We start from the raw sequence: 12,710 nt of genomic DNA, 5'->3' as shown, positions 1-12,710 counted from the left end.
CCACGAGCTCGGATGATGATTTTTTCAGCCAGGCAGTGGAACACTTAAAACAGGCCAAGAAGATAAGAGTGATTGGCAAAAATGGTGATGATTAGCGAACTGTTATGGTGAGATTAAATGATGTGGATGTATTGATGGAAGCTGACAGTGGGGCGGGTGTTAATATTATGGACAAACACCAGTTTAAGGCATTCAGCCACAGAACACATGACAAGCCAATCCTTGCAAACAGTAATGTCAAGTTGCGTACTCTCCAGCACAAACTCAAGGTCAAAGGAGAATTTCAAACTGTGATTCGTAATGAGATGTGTGGGAAACCAACCAAATTTGTTGTAGTGTCTGGAAGGATCCAATCACCTCCACTGATTAGCAAGGAAACACTAATAGCATTAGGAATGCTGAAGATTCAACCAGATGACAGCTTCGCTGAGCCCAATGATCTGGCCATATCTGTGGAGAGACATAATGCTAACACTGTTAAACAGGCAGAAGGTGAACAGGATATGAAAGATTTAATCACCAAGTATAGCCGCCTATTTCAAGGCATTGGCAAGATAGAAGACAAGAAGAATGGTGGGGAGATCCTAAGCCGATTCCATATGAAACCCAGAGCAGTGCCGGTAGCACAGAAACCTAGGCAGGTACCATACTATCTTCAAGAGCCGCTGAAAAAGTGGTTGGACTTAGGCATTCAAGAAGATATCTTCGAGAAAGTACCTGACAATGAACCAGTTACCTGGTGCTCCCCTTTGGTGGTGCAACCGAAACCGAGGTTTGCAGGGTTGCGATCGGACCAGCTGGAGCCACACATGATTAGAGCGAGTGTTGACTTGCAAGTTCCGAACCAGTACGTGGAAAGGAGCCGGATCTCACAAGTACCAATAGTGGAAGATTTTATTCACAAGTTCCATGATTGCACTATCTGGACAAAATTGGATCTCCGACAGGGATACCACCAGCTAGTACTACACCCAGAATCGAGATTGGTCGCTACCTTCAGTACCCCCTGGGGTAATTTTAGACCTAAAAGGCTTGTATTTGGCGCAAAGGCATCACAAGATGTATTTGATGAGGCAATGTACAGAATTTTCGGCGACATTCCCCAATGTCTTAACCAGAGGGATGACATCTTGATTGGAGCGAGCAATTGGAAGGAACACAATGAAACACTGGAGTCAGTATTTCAGAAAGCTGAAGATTATGGAATCACCTTCAACGAGCCTAAGTGTGAATTTGGCCAGAAGCAAATCACCCTCTATGGTTACCAATTTGGCCAGGGTGATTTAAGACCTACACTGGAGAAGGTACAGGCCATCCATGAGTGCAAACCCCCTCAATCAAAGGCAGAAGTAAGAAGTTTCCTTGGTATGACTGGGTATCTATCCAAATTTATGCCCCGGTATGCTTCGCTCACAAAACCACTGAGAGAGCTTACTCACAAGGAGGCTAAGTTTCACTGGGGAAGAGAGGAAGATGATGCATTTGAAGAATTGAAAGCCAACATCTCCAGCAAGGATGCAATGGCATTCTTCAACCCCAAGCTACCAGTCATGGTGAGAGTCGAAGCTAGTTACAATGAAGGTTTGTCAGCTGGCCTTTTTCAGCAATCTGCCAGGGGCTGGCAACCAGTGCATTTCATAAGTCGTACTCTGACAGATGTGGAAAAGAGGTATAGCCAGACAGAGAAGGATGCTTCATGTGTTAAATGGTCCAAGGATCGATTTTCTATCTACCTTCTTGGTGCACCCAGGTTTACGATTATTACTGCACACAAACCACTCCTGCCATTGTTTAATAAGCCAACGGCGAAGCTTCCCCCCCGAATCGAGAAATGGTGATGTACATGCAGGATGTGGACTTTGAAATGAAATACGAGCCTGGTAAAGATGAGGCTGACCCTCTAGATTTCTTGTCAAGGCACCCATTACCAGTTGTTGGAAACAATGACACTGAGAAGATTTTGAAGGCAAGCATTGAAACGGAGCATGCAGTGGTGCTAGACAGAATTAGAGAAGAAACACATCATGATAGAGCTTTGCAAAAACGAGCCAAACTATCAGGAAAGGTAATTGGGAGACCAGCAAGAAGGATGCTGACCTGGCACCATTCTACCCGATTAAGGACGAAATTTACGAAGCACAAGGTCTGATATTCAGAATGGAAAGAACTGTTTTACCAATGGAGTTACAGCAGAAAGTCATCAGATCAGCCCACAAGCTGGGACATCTGGGAACTACCAAGACGAAACAGATGCTTAGTTTTAAGTATTGGTTCCCCTGCATGAATGCGATGATTGACCAAATGATAGGTCATTGTTTTGACTGTCAAGTTACTACCAAAGATCGCAGACAAGAACCTATCAAACCATCGGTGATCCTGAAGGAACCTTGGGAAGAGATTTCAATCGATTTTGGAGGACCTTACCCAGACGGTCATTACAACTTGGTAGCAATTGATCAAAGAACCCGATACCTGGAAGTAGAGGTGGTGTCCTCAACAGCAGTAAAACCAACTAAAGAGAAGTTGAAGAAAATGTTTGCTCATCACGGTGTACCCAAACAAGTGCAGTCTGAGAATGGTCTGCCATTTAATTCAAAACAGTTTGCAACCTTTGCAAAAGAAGAGGGTTTTGATCATCATCGTGTGACACCAGAACACCCCCAAGCCAATGGCCAGGTGGAACGGTTTACGCAAGTGTTAAACAAGACGGAACAAATCGTCCATCTCCAGGGAAAAACTGGACTTGACAGGAATATGGCTGTCAGTGATATGTTGATGGCATATAGGGACACACCTCACCCTGCCACTGGGGTTACTCCATACCGAGCTATGTCGAATAGGCCTATTAGGACCAAACTTGATCACACAGTACCAAGAGAAAGAAGTGAGCAGGATGAGCTGATCAATGAGAAAGACCGAGTATATAAGAAGATGAGATGCGATGGCGTGAATATCAAAGAACACAACTTCTGTGTGGGAGACTATGTCCTACTTAGACAAAAGAAAGTGAATAAATGGTTGACCGCCTATGAGCCTATCTTCTACACAGTTATCAGAATTAGTGGTTCAACGATCACGGCAAGGCGAGTTACAGATGGTCGTGAGATAACCCGAGATTCAAGCCAGTTTAAATTGGCTAATGCTATCATGCATGAGGAAGGTACCAAAGGAGGAGATAGTGAGGATTGGAGAGAAACACTACTTATGAATTCTGGCAATCCAAGCACAGTCCAGTCCAGCAGTCCAGTCCAAGCCATCCCTGAACAAAGTGATTCTGCTGAAGAGACTGTTGCAAACAGATCATCAGGGCATGCCAACCAACAGTTGGAAGAGCTTCCTACAGTTCAGACAGAAGAAGGTTCTACTTCCAGCTCTCCTACTCCCAGAGTACAGTCATCTAGGCCCAGACGAGAGTGACGTCGACCTGCTTATTTGACTGATTACGTCACATGACATGTTTACATTAATTTTGATCAAACGCCAGAAGCATTTAGAATATGCAATTGAGTTGAACTGCAGTATTAATTGGATAAGCTTTGATATTTTTGTTATGAGCATACTAACCTACTAACCTACTAGTTTTAAGCATCAATTAATCACATTAAGTCTCAAGACTGGTTCTGATTGATTTAAAGACTCTGGAACATTGAATTGGATTTTGCCATCCTGTGTTATTATTTTATTGTATGTGGACTGTGTAGACAACCGCAAAAAGGGGGAGATGTTATATCCTGTGCGATGTACACGAAGTAGTTGTTAGATGTATATACAGTGTGACTTACATGAAGTATGTGTTAGAATTAAACCATGTGCTTTTAGAGTGTACACATCGAGCTTGAGTGAATTTGGAGTGTTACAGTACCTATCCTTTATTTTGCACTGACAACCAAACGGTTGCATCTGATGAGCTCAAAATTGGCAAGTTACAAGATAAGCTACTACATTCATAATTTTTGCATGCCACTTTAGACCATGATGCATTACCATGGCAACACAGCTGATTATAAATTAACCAAAAAGATTGAATTCTTTACGATTTCAGAAAATTTAGTCGGAGAATTTTTTCATTGTTTGTGTACACCAAACATGGAGGAATTGTAAACTTTGTAACATCGCGTTAGCAAGGTTAGTAAGCTAGCTTACTTGCATAAAGGAAAACCGTATGCATACAGGAATATATATAGTAAAAGCAAACATGACCAGTAGCATTGAGTAGAGTTTTCTTTTTTTCAAGATTCAGAATTTGTAAAACACCTCAGTCACCGTTTTCGCTACAACTTCTTACATGATGACAACCTTTATGACGTCTTCAGTGGATCAGTGTGCAAGAACCTTCTGAAGCCTGGAGGATTCCTAGGACCAGAGCATCCATTTAACATATCATTTTCCTTCTACACTGATGGTGTAAATCCATTTAAATCCTCCCAGAAGCAGAATTTGTGGCCAATATTGTCAATGATCAATGAACTTCCACCTGAGTTAAGGTAAGTGGGAAAATGAACAGCTTGTATTGTAACAACATTGAACCTTCACAGCCTCACCCTTATATAATCAAGCTGCCAGATACGAAAGTCCCAGTGGACTTTCCTATAACTACAAACCTGGATTGCACTCCCCCTTTTGTCCTGCCTTCAAATATGCAAGCTCTGTTCAGAGTTAAGGTGCATTTTTGTTTATTTTCAAAAAAATACCCGTCATCAGTTCTGTTCTACAAGTATGCATGCTGATTATTTCAACTACAAGATTTTGTCAAGCTATACTTGACCTTACGGAGGCTCAGAACAGGACAACATTTTGTCAAGTGTCAAAACAGAGTCTGTTGGTTAAATTAATACATGTATGTTTATTAGTTCTATACCAAACTTTATTGTACAGACAATGCAGGAAGTACCTTCTTTTGGTTGGGTTGTGGTGTTTGAATAAAAAGCCAAACATGCTCACTTTTGGACAGCCAGTGATTAAAGTGCTATTTGTGATCTCTACCAAAACGGTAAGTACTTTGGACGGAGTCAACCCTGTAAAGCTATTATAATGCTGACCTTCATCTAATTTCTCCTTATGACACCAAGTGCTCACGTAGTATAAATAAAAACAACAATAATAATAATACTTTATTCAAATACAAATACAGATAAACAATTAGTATTTTTTGTATTTGAAAAGGAGGACAATGAGGTTAACCCTATTTAGGTCCCCTGACTATAGTTAATTAAAATAATTTACAATCTAAAATTTTAAAATTTCTAAAATAAATAAAATTTTAAAATCTAAAGTATCTACTAGAAATCAGTATCTAGCACTGAGGCGGCAGTAGTATATAATAATGGATGTTGATCCACTTTTTTAAGCTCGCTTTAAATCTGTAAGGTAATGTGAGAAAAATTTTGTCTCTTACGGCCCTTTAATGTACTTCAGATCATTCAAAACTATTGTTGTAGGAATTCCTGTTAATGTGAATTCTGGAGAAAAAAGGATCCATGCCACACTGCTTTTATGTACTGAAGATCTTCAGGCCAAATCATTAGTAACAAACATGAAACAGTACAATGGGGAAAGTAGTTGTTCGACATGTTTTGATTCTGGGCAGACTGTAGGAAAAACAACCTTCACAGGGTATGGCCTCATACTCCAAACATGAAGTACAGAACGCATAAGTCTATGGTGAAATGTGCTTATGAAGCTACAAAATTAGGCGTGTCAGTATGTATGTAATTCTAAACTCAGTTTTATTAGCAAGTTATAGTTAATGTCCTGCATGTATTAATTTATATAAGGTTGCTTTCCTTTAATCCAATTATTACCTGAGATTAATCGAATTCTAGCACATCCGTTAAACAAAAGGAAAATCTGAAAATGGTAAAATGATTAAATTATTTTGCTACTTGTATTCTACTTGATGAATTAAAACGGTACGGTGTTATAAGTGAACAAAAAGCAACATCTGTGCTGGCCCAAACTGGCCGTCACAGGAGCCAATGGGTTAAACCAAGTGTGCAGTTCAAAATTATATAGCCAACATTTTTTTTAGTTTTCTTACTCACTCTCACATTTCCTGTACTACAGGTGAAAGGAATTAAAAGTGCCTCTGTATTTATGCTCTTCAAGGAGTTCAATCTTGTTGAAGGATTTGTACCAGACTGGATGCATGGCATTTGTCTTGGCTTGATAAAGAATTTGCTTGCATTTTGGCTTAATGGAGAACATAAAAGCAAGGACTTTTACATAGGGAACAAAGTATACATGTACATGTAAGGGTGTTGACTAGGTTTAAGCCTAATCAACACCCTTACAATAAATGGCTTAATGTGGAATTTCACAACTGTCAGAACAGTTTAATATTCCTATTTGGTTCATCTCACACTGAGATTCAGCATTCAATTTAGATGTCACATTTAATTGTTAATTGTTACTTGCTTACAGCGTGTGACTGTAAAGTTTGAAGGTAAAAACAAAAATAAAAAGGTTAAGACAATCAAATCAATTCTTTTACAGATTGCTGCCCTAGATAAACGTCCGACCTCAATCAGAGTTCCAGATGTGATTTCCCAAAAACCTAGAACACTAGAAGACAGAGCACATTGGAAGGGTAATTAGCAGTTATTCATTGCAATGACTTCATGCCTGAAGCTATAGCATGCATGCCATAGGCCTTAACATTACTATTTACCGAGTAAACGATAAGTTGTTTGTAATAATTATTTACATATACCATTATTTCAGCCACAGAATTCAGGGCTTGGTTGCTGCATTTCTCAGTGCCAGTGCTGATGGAGATCCTACCTCCTCCTTACCAACAACACTACTCTTTGATGGTTACAGCAATGTCACTTCTTGTTAGTGAGAAAATTTCTCACAAAGTCCTCAGTGATGCAGAAAAGATAATAGACCTGTTCTGCAAGGAACTTGGCACCTTATATGGTAAATATTAATTTTGCATGATGTAATATCGTAGCTACCTCAAAAAATAAAAAGGAAATCCTAGGCAATGCCTTTACCTTGTTCTTGTGCATTTCAGACTGCTTTTTCTTCACTATATTGTTTTTCTTTGATTAGGTGAAAAGGCAATGACTATGAATGCCCACCAGTTGCGCCATTTTGTCTACTTTGTAAGGCTTTATGGTCCTTTGTGGGTGTACTCTTGTTTTGGCTTTGAAAACATGAATGGCTGTTTAACAAGCTTGATCCATGGAACAAGACACAATGCAGAACAGGTACCTCCAGCCTTAAATTTGTAGTTGTAGTAATAAAAGTAAGAGTTTAAAGGATAGAAATGTTAGTATTCTTTTTAAAGTACGTGATTGTATAAGATTAATTGTTGTGTGTTCATTGAACATCTAAAAACATAATATTTTTTCCCTTTTCATAGGTAGCATTTGCACTGTCAGTCTTGAGGAATCTTCCATCTCTTGTCACAAAACTGAATCCCTCTCTCAACTCTTCATCAGTGATGAAATTTACAAAGAGGTTGTCATGTGAACATTCCAGGTAAATAAGAGCTGTTGCAGAGGAGGATATTAAGAAATATTTTGTAATTCTATACTGTATCAACACTGTACTTTGTTAAAACTGATTATGAAAACAATAACACGAGAAAATTAGTCTCCCTTGTTTATACTGGTTAGCCTTTCCCTTGTTTGTACTGATTAGCCTCCTGCCAGTTGGTGTTTTTCAACAAGTTTATATTCGATTTGCAATATTTGTTTATTTATTTACAGTGTCCACAATAATTAGCACATCAGTGCTCAATACATTGACACTTAAAGTTATTTATTTTATTTTTATAGAATTATTTATTAAAAGTTTTAAGTTGTGCAAATTTTACATGCCATTGATATTGACTATGGTTAAAAAAATTAGGGCTGGTGTGTCGATCATAGTACAAGTGCATTAACATTATTTTGAAGTGAATGAAAAATTATGCTTTTAAGTTTGTGGTGCAGGTCACTTATTTTATTTTGAAAAATGAACATGTACATCCAGAAATTAGTGTCACTTCATTTCCTTTGTCATTGTTGTCTAACAAATTGTCGTTTATTATTATTATTATTATTTTTTTTTTTTTTTTGCTGTTTATTTCATTTGCAGCTCTGCCCTAAGCTTTGAATGCCAGCCTGGGTACTTTTTCCTTGGAAAGCCAAAGAGTGAGCATTTAAAGCCAGAACACAGGGAAGCCCTTAGCACCTTTTTTGCCTGTCAAGGGATGTTCTTACTTGCCAACAAAGTTGATTTGTATTACCGCTTAAAGATGAGGAGGTAAACAATCACCGATTGCTATATGAGAGAGCTAAGACGACTTGTAGTTACACAGTCCTATACCAGGACAGCAGTCGCCAAAGCCAGTTTGGAGACATCTGTTGTTATGTCCACCACCAAAGTTTATCCCTGGCCATTGTCAAGCAGCACAGGACAGTGCCTGGTTCTTTCATAACCTACAAGGGCTTTAACCTTTTAAATCACATGTCTAAAGTAGTGTACTGTAACAACTTTGTTGCTGTTAAGTTGGAACAACTGAGGGATATTTGTGTCAAGGTGGAAGTTGCTGGGAAAATGATGTGTTCATAAGTAGATTCCCAAATCTGGTGAAGAGAAATTAGGTTTATCTTACAGACAGAAATCTATGGTTATACATGCAGTGACCAAAAAGAATATGATTTAAAGAAATAAAACATGGCATGTACAAGTACATGTGTTCGTATAATTTTATAAGCTGTGCTGCATCTGGGAGATATAGTTACAAAAATAGTAAAACCTGTTCTGTATTTTTTAATCAGTGACATTTTTTATCAAAAGTAGCTGGCCCATGAATTATAACAGCCTAAATTATCCCACCTTAGTAGATCCCACTTATATATCCTGTCAGATCACAACTCTTTTGCTTGGGATCTCAGAAATAGTTATTTGTACTACTTGCTTGGAATACAGACTTATATCCCACAAATCCCACCCCAGATCCCGAATGTCTCACCCAGGATCCCAACATTTCCACCTGTGATCCCAACTGCCCCTCCTGTGATCCCAACTTTCCTGCCCAGAATCCCTACTGTCCTGCCTGGGATCCCAACTTTCCAACCAGAGATCCCTACTGTCTTACCCAGGATCCCAACTGTCCCAGCTGGGATTCATACTGTCCCGCCTGGGATGCCTACTGTCCCACCCAGGATCCCAACTGTCCTGCTCGGGATTTGTACTGTCCCACCTGGGATCCCAATTGTCCTGCCTGGAATCCCAATTGCCCCTCCCGGGATCCCAATTGTCCTGCCAGGGATCCCAATTGTCCCACCCAGGATCCTGGCTATCCCACTTGGGATTCCAACTTTCCTGCGCGGGATCCCGGCTATCCCACCTGGGATCCCAACTTTCCCGCCCAGGATCCCGCCTATCCCGCCCGTGATCCTGCCTATCCTGCCCAGGATCCCAGATTAAGTTTTACATGGGATTCCATGGATACGTTCTAGTGCCATTTGTCGCATTGAGGAACCCCCTTTGAAGTGCTTTTTCTTGACAATTTTGGTCCCTTTTCGAGTGTGATGGTCATTAGAATGCGATGAGGACGAATGGCTCTCCATTCCAGAACTAGAACTGCTGGTAGAACTTTCTATAGCTTTCAACTTTTGTAGTAGCTGTTGTTTTATTTTTACTATTTTTTTTGGTTTATTCTTTTGGAAAAATACGCTGGGGTTTTCAATTCACACTGCACAGTCACTGGGGAAGCATAAAAATAGCTGGGTAAAATCAAAATATTTGCTGGGTACTGGGGAGGCTAAATTTTCACTGGGTAGGGGAAAATAATCCACTGGGTCGGGTTCCACTGGGTCTGTTACAGAGGAGTGTTCTGATGTTTGGAATATATGTTTACTGTTAAATAGGTCTATACTAATTAGGTGTTAGGCTATTACTAATTGATCAATTAGTAACTTTAGAATGCATGAACGTGTCTAAAAAGTCAACTTCTTTTATTGGACGAAAATTTTCTAGCGCTGAAAAGAAGATTTAAAAAATGCTTTTAATAGTTGCAAACACCTGAACAGGTTTATTCTGGGAAAAATTGATTTACTAGAAAACGTGTTATAATAAGAGTGTAAATTTCCTGAGGAATAATATTGCAGTACTCCCAGTGCAATCAAACTCCAATCGTTCGATTGATTTTGTTTGGGTTTGGCAATGGAGTACAATCGAACTCACCAAAAATATCCAGCCAATTGAACACAATCGAACATGTGTTAATCGAACCCTCATTTGATCGAAAAATTACGTTCGATTGACTAAGCCTGGCATTGAAACCCGTTTCAACAGGTTTCTAAAGTTATGTGTGGTCTTGGCATTATAAACGTGAGTACCCAGGCAATGTTGAAACAATTAACAATCCCCAGCATGGTTGTTTAAGGCAACCTCAAGTGCTCTTTCACCAAATGTCAGGGAAAAATTGATTAAATTGGATTGGTTCAATTGAGTTTGGTAATCAAACTGACCAAAAAGTTGGAGTTTGATTACATGTGCGATTGGCGAACCAACCGTAAAACAATCGAACGACTAGACTTCGTGTTACTAAAAAACGATTTGAAACTGATCTAAAAAATCTAAAAGTTAAAATGATGTTATAAAAACTTATAAGAAATTAAATTTTCAACAACTCTCTGTTGCTTTCGTCAGAGTTTTTTTTAGATCAGTTTCAAATCGTTTTTAATAACATTAACACTGATCGCCAGAATAACATCGACTAGACTTCGATTGAGTTTGACTTGTTTTTTGTTATGTTTGGTTCGATTGATTATGTCGGGGGTACTCTATGTTGTGTACGTTGAAAGTAATTTTTTCTAACAGCAGCAATTTTCATTTCGACGTTGTTCATCAGTTATTCTATAATCTATTTTCTTAAGAGTAGTTTTATAACATGTTACAGTTATATTGTCCGGAAATTCAATAACATTTTGTCCAAACTTTTCTTACCTTGATCGAAAACATTGCGGAGGTCTTGGAAATCGGGATGCTATAGGGATTTAAGGGAAACGTGCTCGTTTTCGGATCCTGGCTCGAGAAAAAGGGCGGCCTGCAAAAAGCTATGCACTGCTTTTTAATGTAAGATATACCTTTATGCTCTATCTTCTGTGTCAAAATATGTTTAACTTATATTCGCAAATCACGTAAACTTCTGTTCTACAGTGAAACCACATAACTATCTTTAATATCTTAACTGTAACTTTCAAAAGTTGAAACTAAAGAAATCTTACGCACATTCCAATGGTGAAATGTCTCACACTAAGGTTTACAAGGGTCAAACACTGTACAAAGACAGTTGTACAACATATTACTTTCTTATGCCACTGTATCAGTAATAAAATAATTAATCTACATGAAGTTTTCATTTTCTAAAACGGTGCAATTAGCACATAGACATGACAAAGATAATACATATAGTGCACAGACTACAATTGTCTGTAAAGTGAGGTTAACTTTGTATGAGAGTGTGTCACTCGGGTAACAGAAAAGTGTGTGTTGTCTGTATTATGCAGGCTAATTTAAGAGAAAACATATGAGCTTTTCGACTGCGTGGCGACCGCTATGTCGATGGATGGAGATCGATGGATGGTATCGATCGACACTCAGCCATGGGTGTCAGCAGAGCATCGATAGAGTATCAGACGAGTGTGGACAGCCTATGGACCGACTAGCAGGAGACTATCACCCGACACATGAGTCAGTCGACACTCGACCGACTATCGCCTGTTGTTGGTTGAGTGTCGATCATGTATCGGTCAACATGTAGACTGAATGGCAACCGACATGTCGGTCGCGGGTCGATCGAGGTGTCGATCGCTAGTATCGATTGACACTCGATCGTGGGTGTCATTAGTACACATGATCCAGTTTGCATGCAGAGGGTATGTATGTAATATTCAAAGACTGGGTCCAGGCAATTTAGGGCTGAAGGAGTCTGGTAACAAATACGTAATATGGCTGAGAAATATCAGTGAATTGCCAACGTTCTCCTGTGTGGCTGTGTGGTGAGGCATGTGGACTTGAAATCTAAAGATAGGTGAGATCAAGACTCGGTAAGAAGCACGTTAGAGTTTCTTATTTTGACCATTCAATACAATGTTGGTCAGTGGAGGAGGGGAGGGTGATATGTTAAAATGGAGAGAACAGTAGGTAGGGTAAAAGGCATGATAAGAATAGATGAGGGTTAAGTAGGGGAGAGGAGGCAAGAGAAAGAAGACTAGAGACTGGAAGTAATTTCTTTTCTGTTTATTACATAATTTCCTTTTCATTTATCTGTCCCTAACAAAACAAAATGTGCAGACAGTTGAACCTACGTTGATAACTGATTTGAACTAGGTTGAGAACAAATTTTACCTAGGTAGTTATGGATGACAACCTTAACCTAGTTTGATGACTGGTTTTACCTGAGAACAGATTTTACCTGCAACATATACACTCCTGGGGCATAAGGTTGCCTACATGTACTTCTCCATGTAGCTTTCCTTGTACCAGATAAAGGGACAAATGAATTAAGCTGTGTGGCCTCTCAATAAAGCACAAATTATCTCCTGAATTTCAAACCTCTAGAAAAATGGTGTCCATGGTGGTCAATGTTGTCACACGAGAGATAGATCATAGTCTTGTGTCACATGGATTTCCAAAAAATGACATCATTTTTGACAATTTCAACTACCTCTCTTACTTTCCCAGGTGATCCTGTCACATCACTGAAA

General features: G+C 39.3%; 1 protein-coding gene across 2 annotated transcripts; it reads left to right on the top strand.

Annotated features, from left to right (window-relative positions):
- The first annotated feature begins 4,404 nt into the window (after positions 1 to 4,404).
- On the top strand, positions 4,405 to 10,007 carry LOC145483722 (uncharacterized). Of its 2 annotated transcripts, none has more exons than XM_081462272.1 (7): positions 4,405 to 4,484; positions 4,876 to 4,990; positions 6,493 to 6,586; positions 6,721 to 6,918; positions 7,054 to 7,211; positions 7,367 to 7,464; positions 8,086 to 10,007. In XM_081462272.1, the coding sequence occupies exons 1-7, from the start codon at positions 4,456 to 4,458 to the stop codon at positions 8,255 to 8,257; spliced, it is 864 nt and encodes a 287-aa protein (XP_081318398.1). In that variant the 5' UTR covers positions 4,405 to 4,455; the 3' UTR covers positions 8,258 to 10,007. The 2 variants fall into 2 exon arrangements, with proteins under 2 accessions (XP_081318398.1, XP_081318397.1); XM_081462271.1 differs by having other exon boundaries at positions 7,367 to 7,485; positions 8,086 to 10,004.
- The last annotated feature ends 2,703 nt before the right edge of the window (positions 10,008 to 12,710 follow it).

Source organism: Orbicella franksi, chromosome 4 (assembly GCF_964199315.1).
Source record: "Orbicella franksi chromosome 4, jaOrbFran1.1, whole genome shotgun sequence".
NCBI lineage: Eukaryota > Metazoa > Cnidaria > Anthozoa > Scleractinia > Merulinidae > Orbicella > Orbicella franksi.
This window is presented reverse-complemented; position numbering and strand designations above follow the sequence as displayed.

Bases quoted from the DNA above. Each gene is read 5' to 3' on its own strand.
- LOC145483722 (XM_081462271.1), top strand. From the start codon at position 4,456: ATGATCAATGAACTTCCACCTGAGTTAAG. The intron at 4,991-6,492 runs GTAAGTACTTTG...ATTCTTTTACAG, and splicing joins TTGTGATCTCTACCAAAACG to ATTGCTGCCCTAGATAAACG. The intron at 7,212-7,366 runs GTACCTCCAGCC...CCCTTTTCATAG, and splicing joins CAAGACACAATGCAGAACAG to GTAGCATTTGCACTGTCAGT.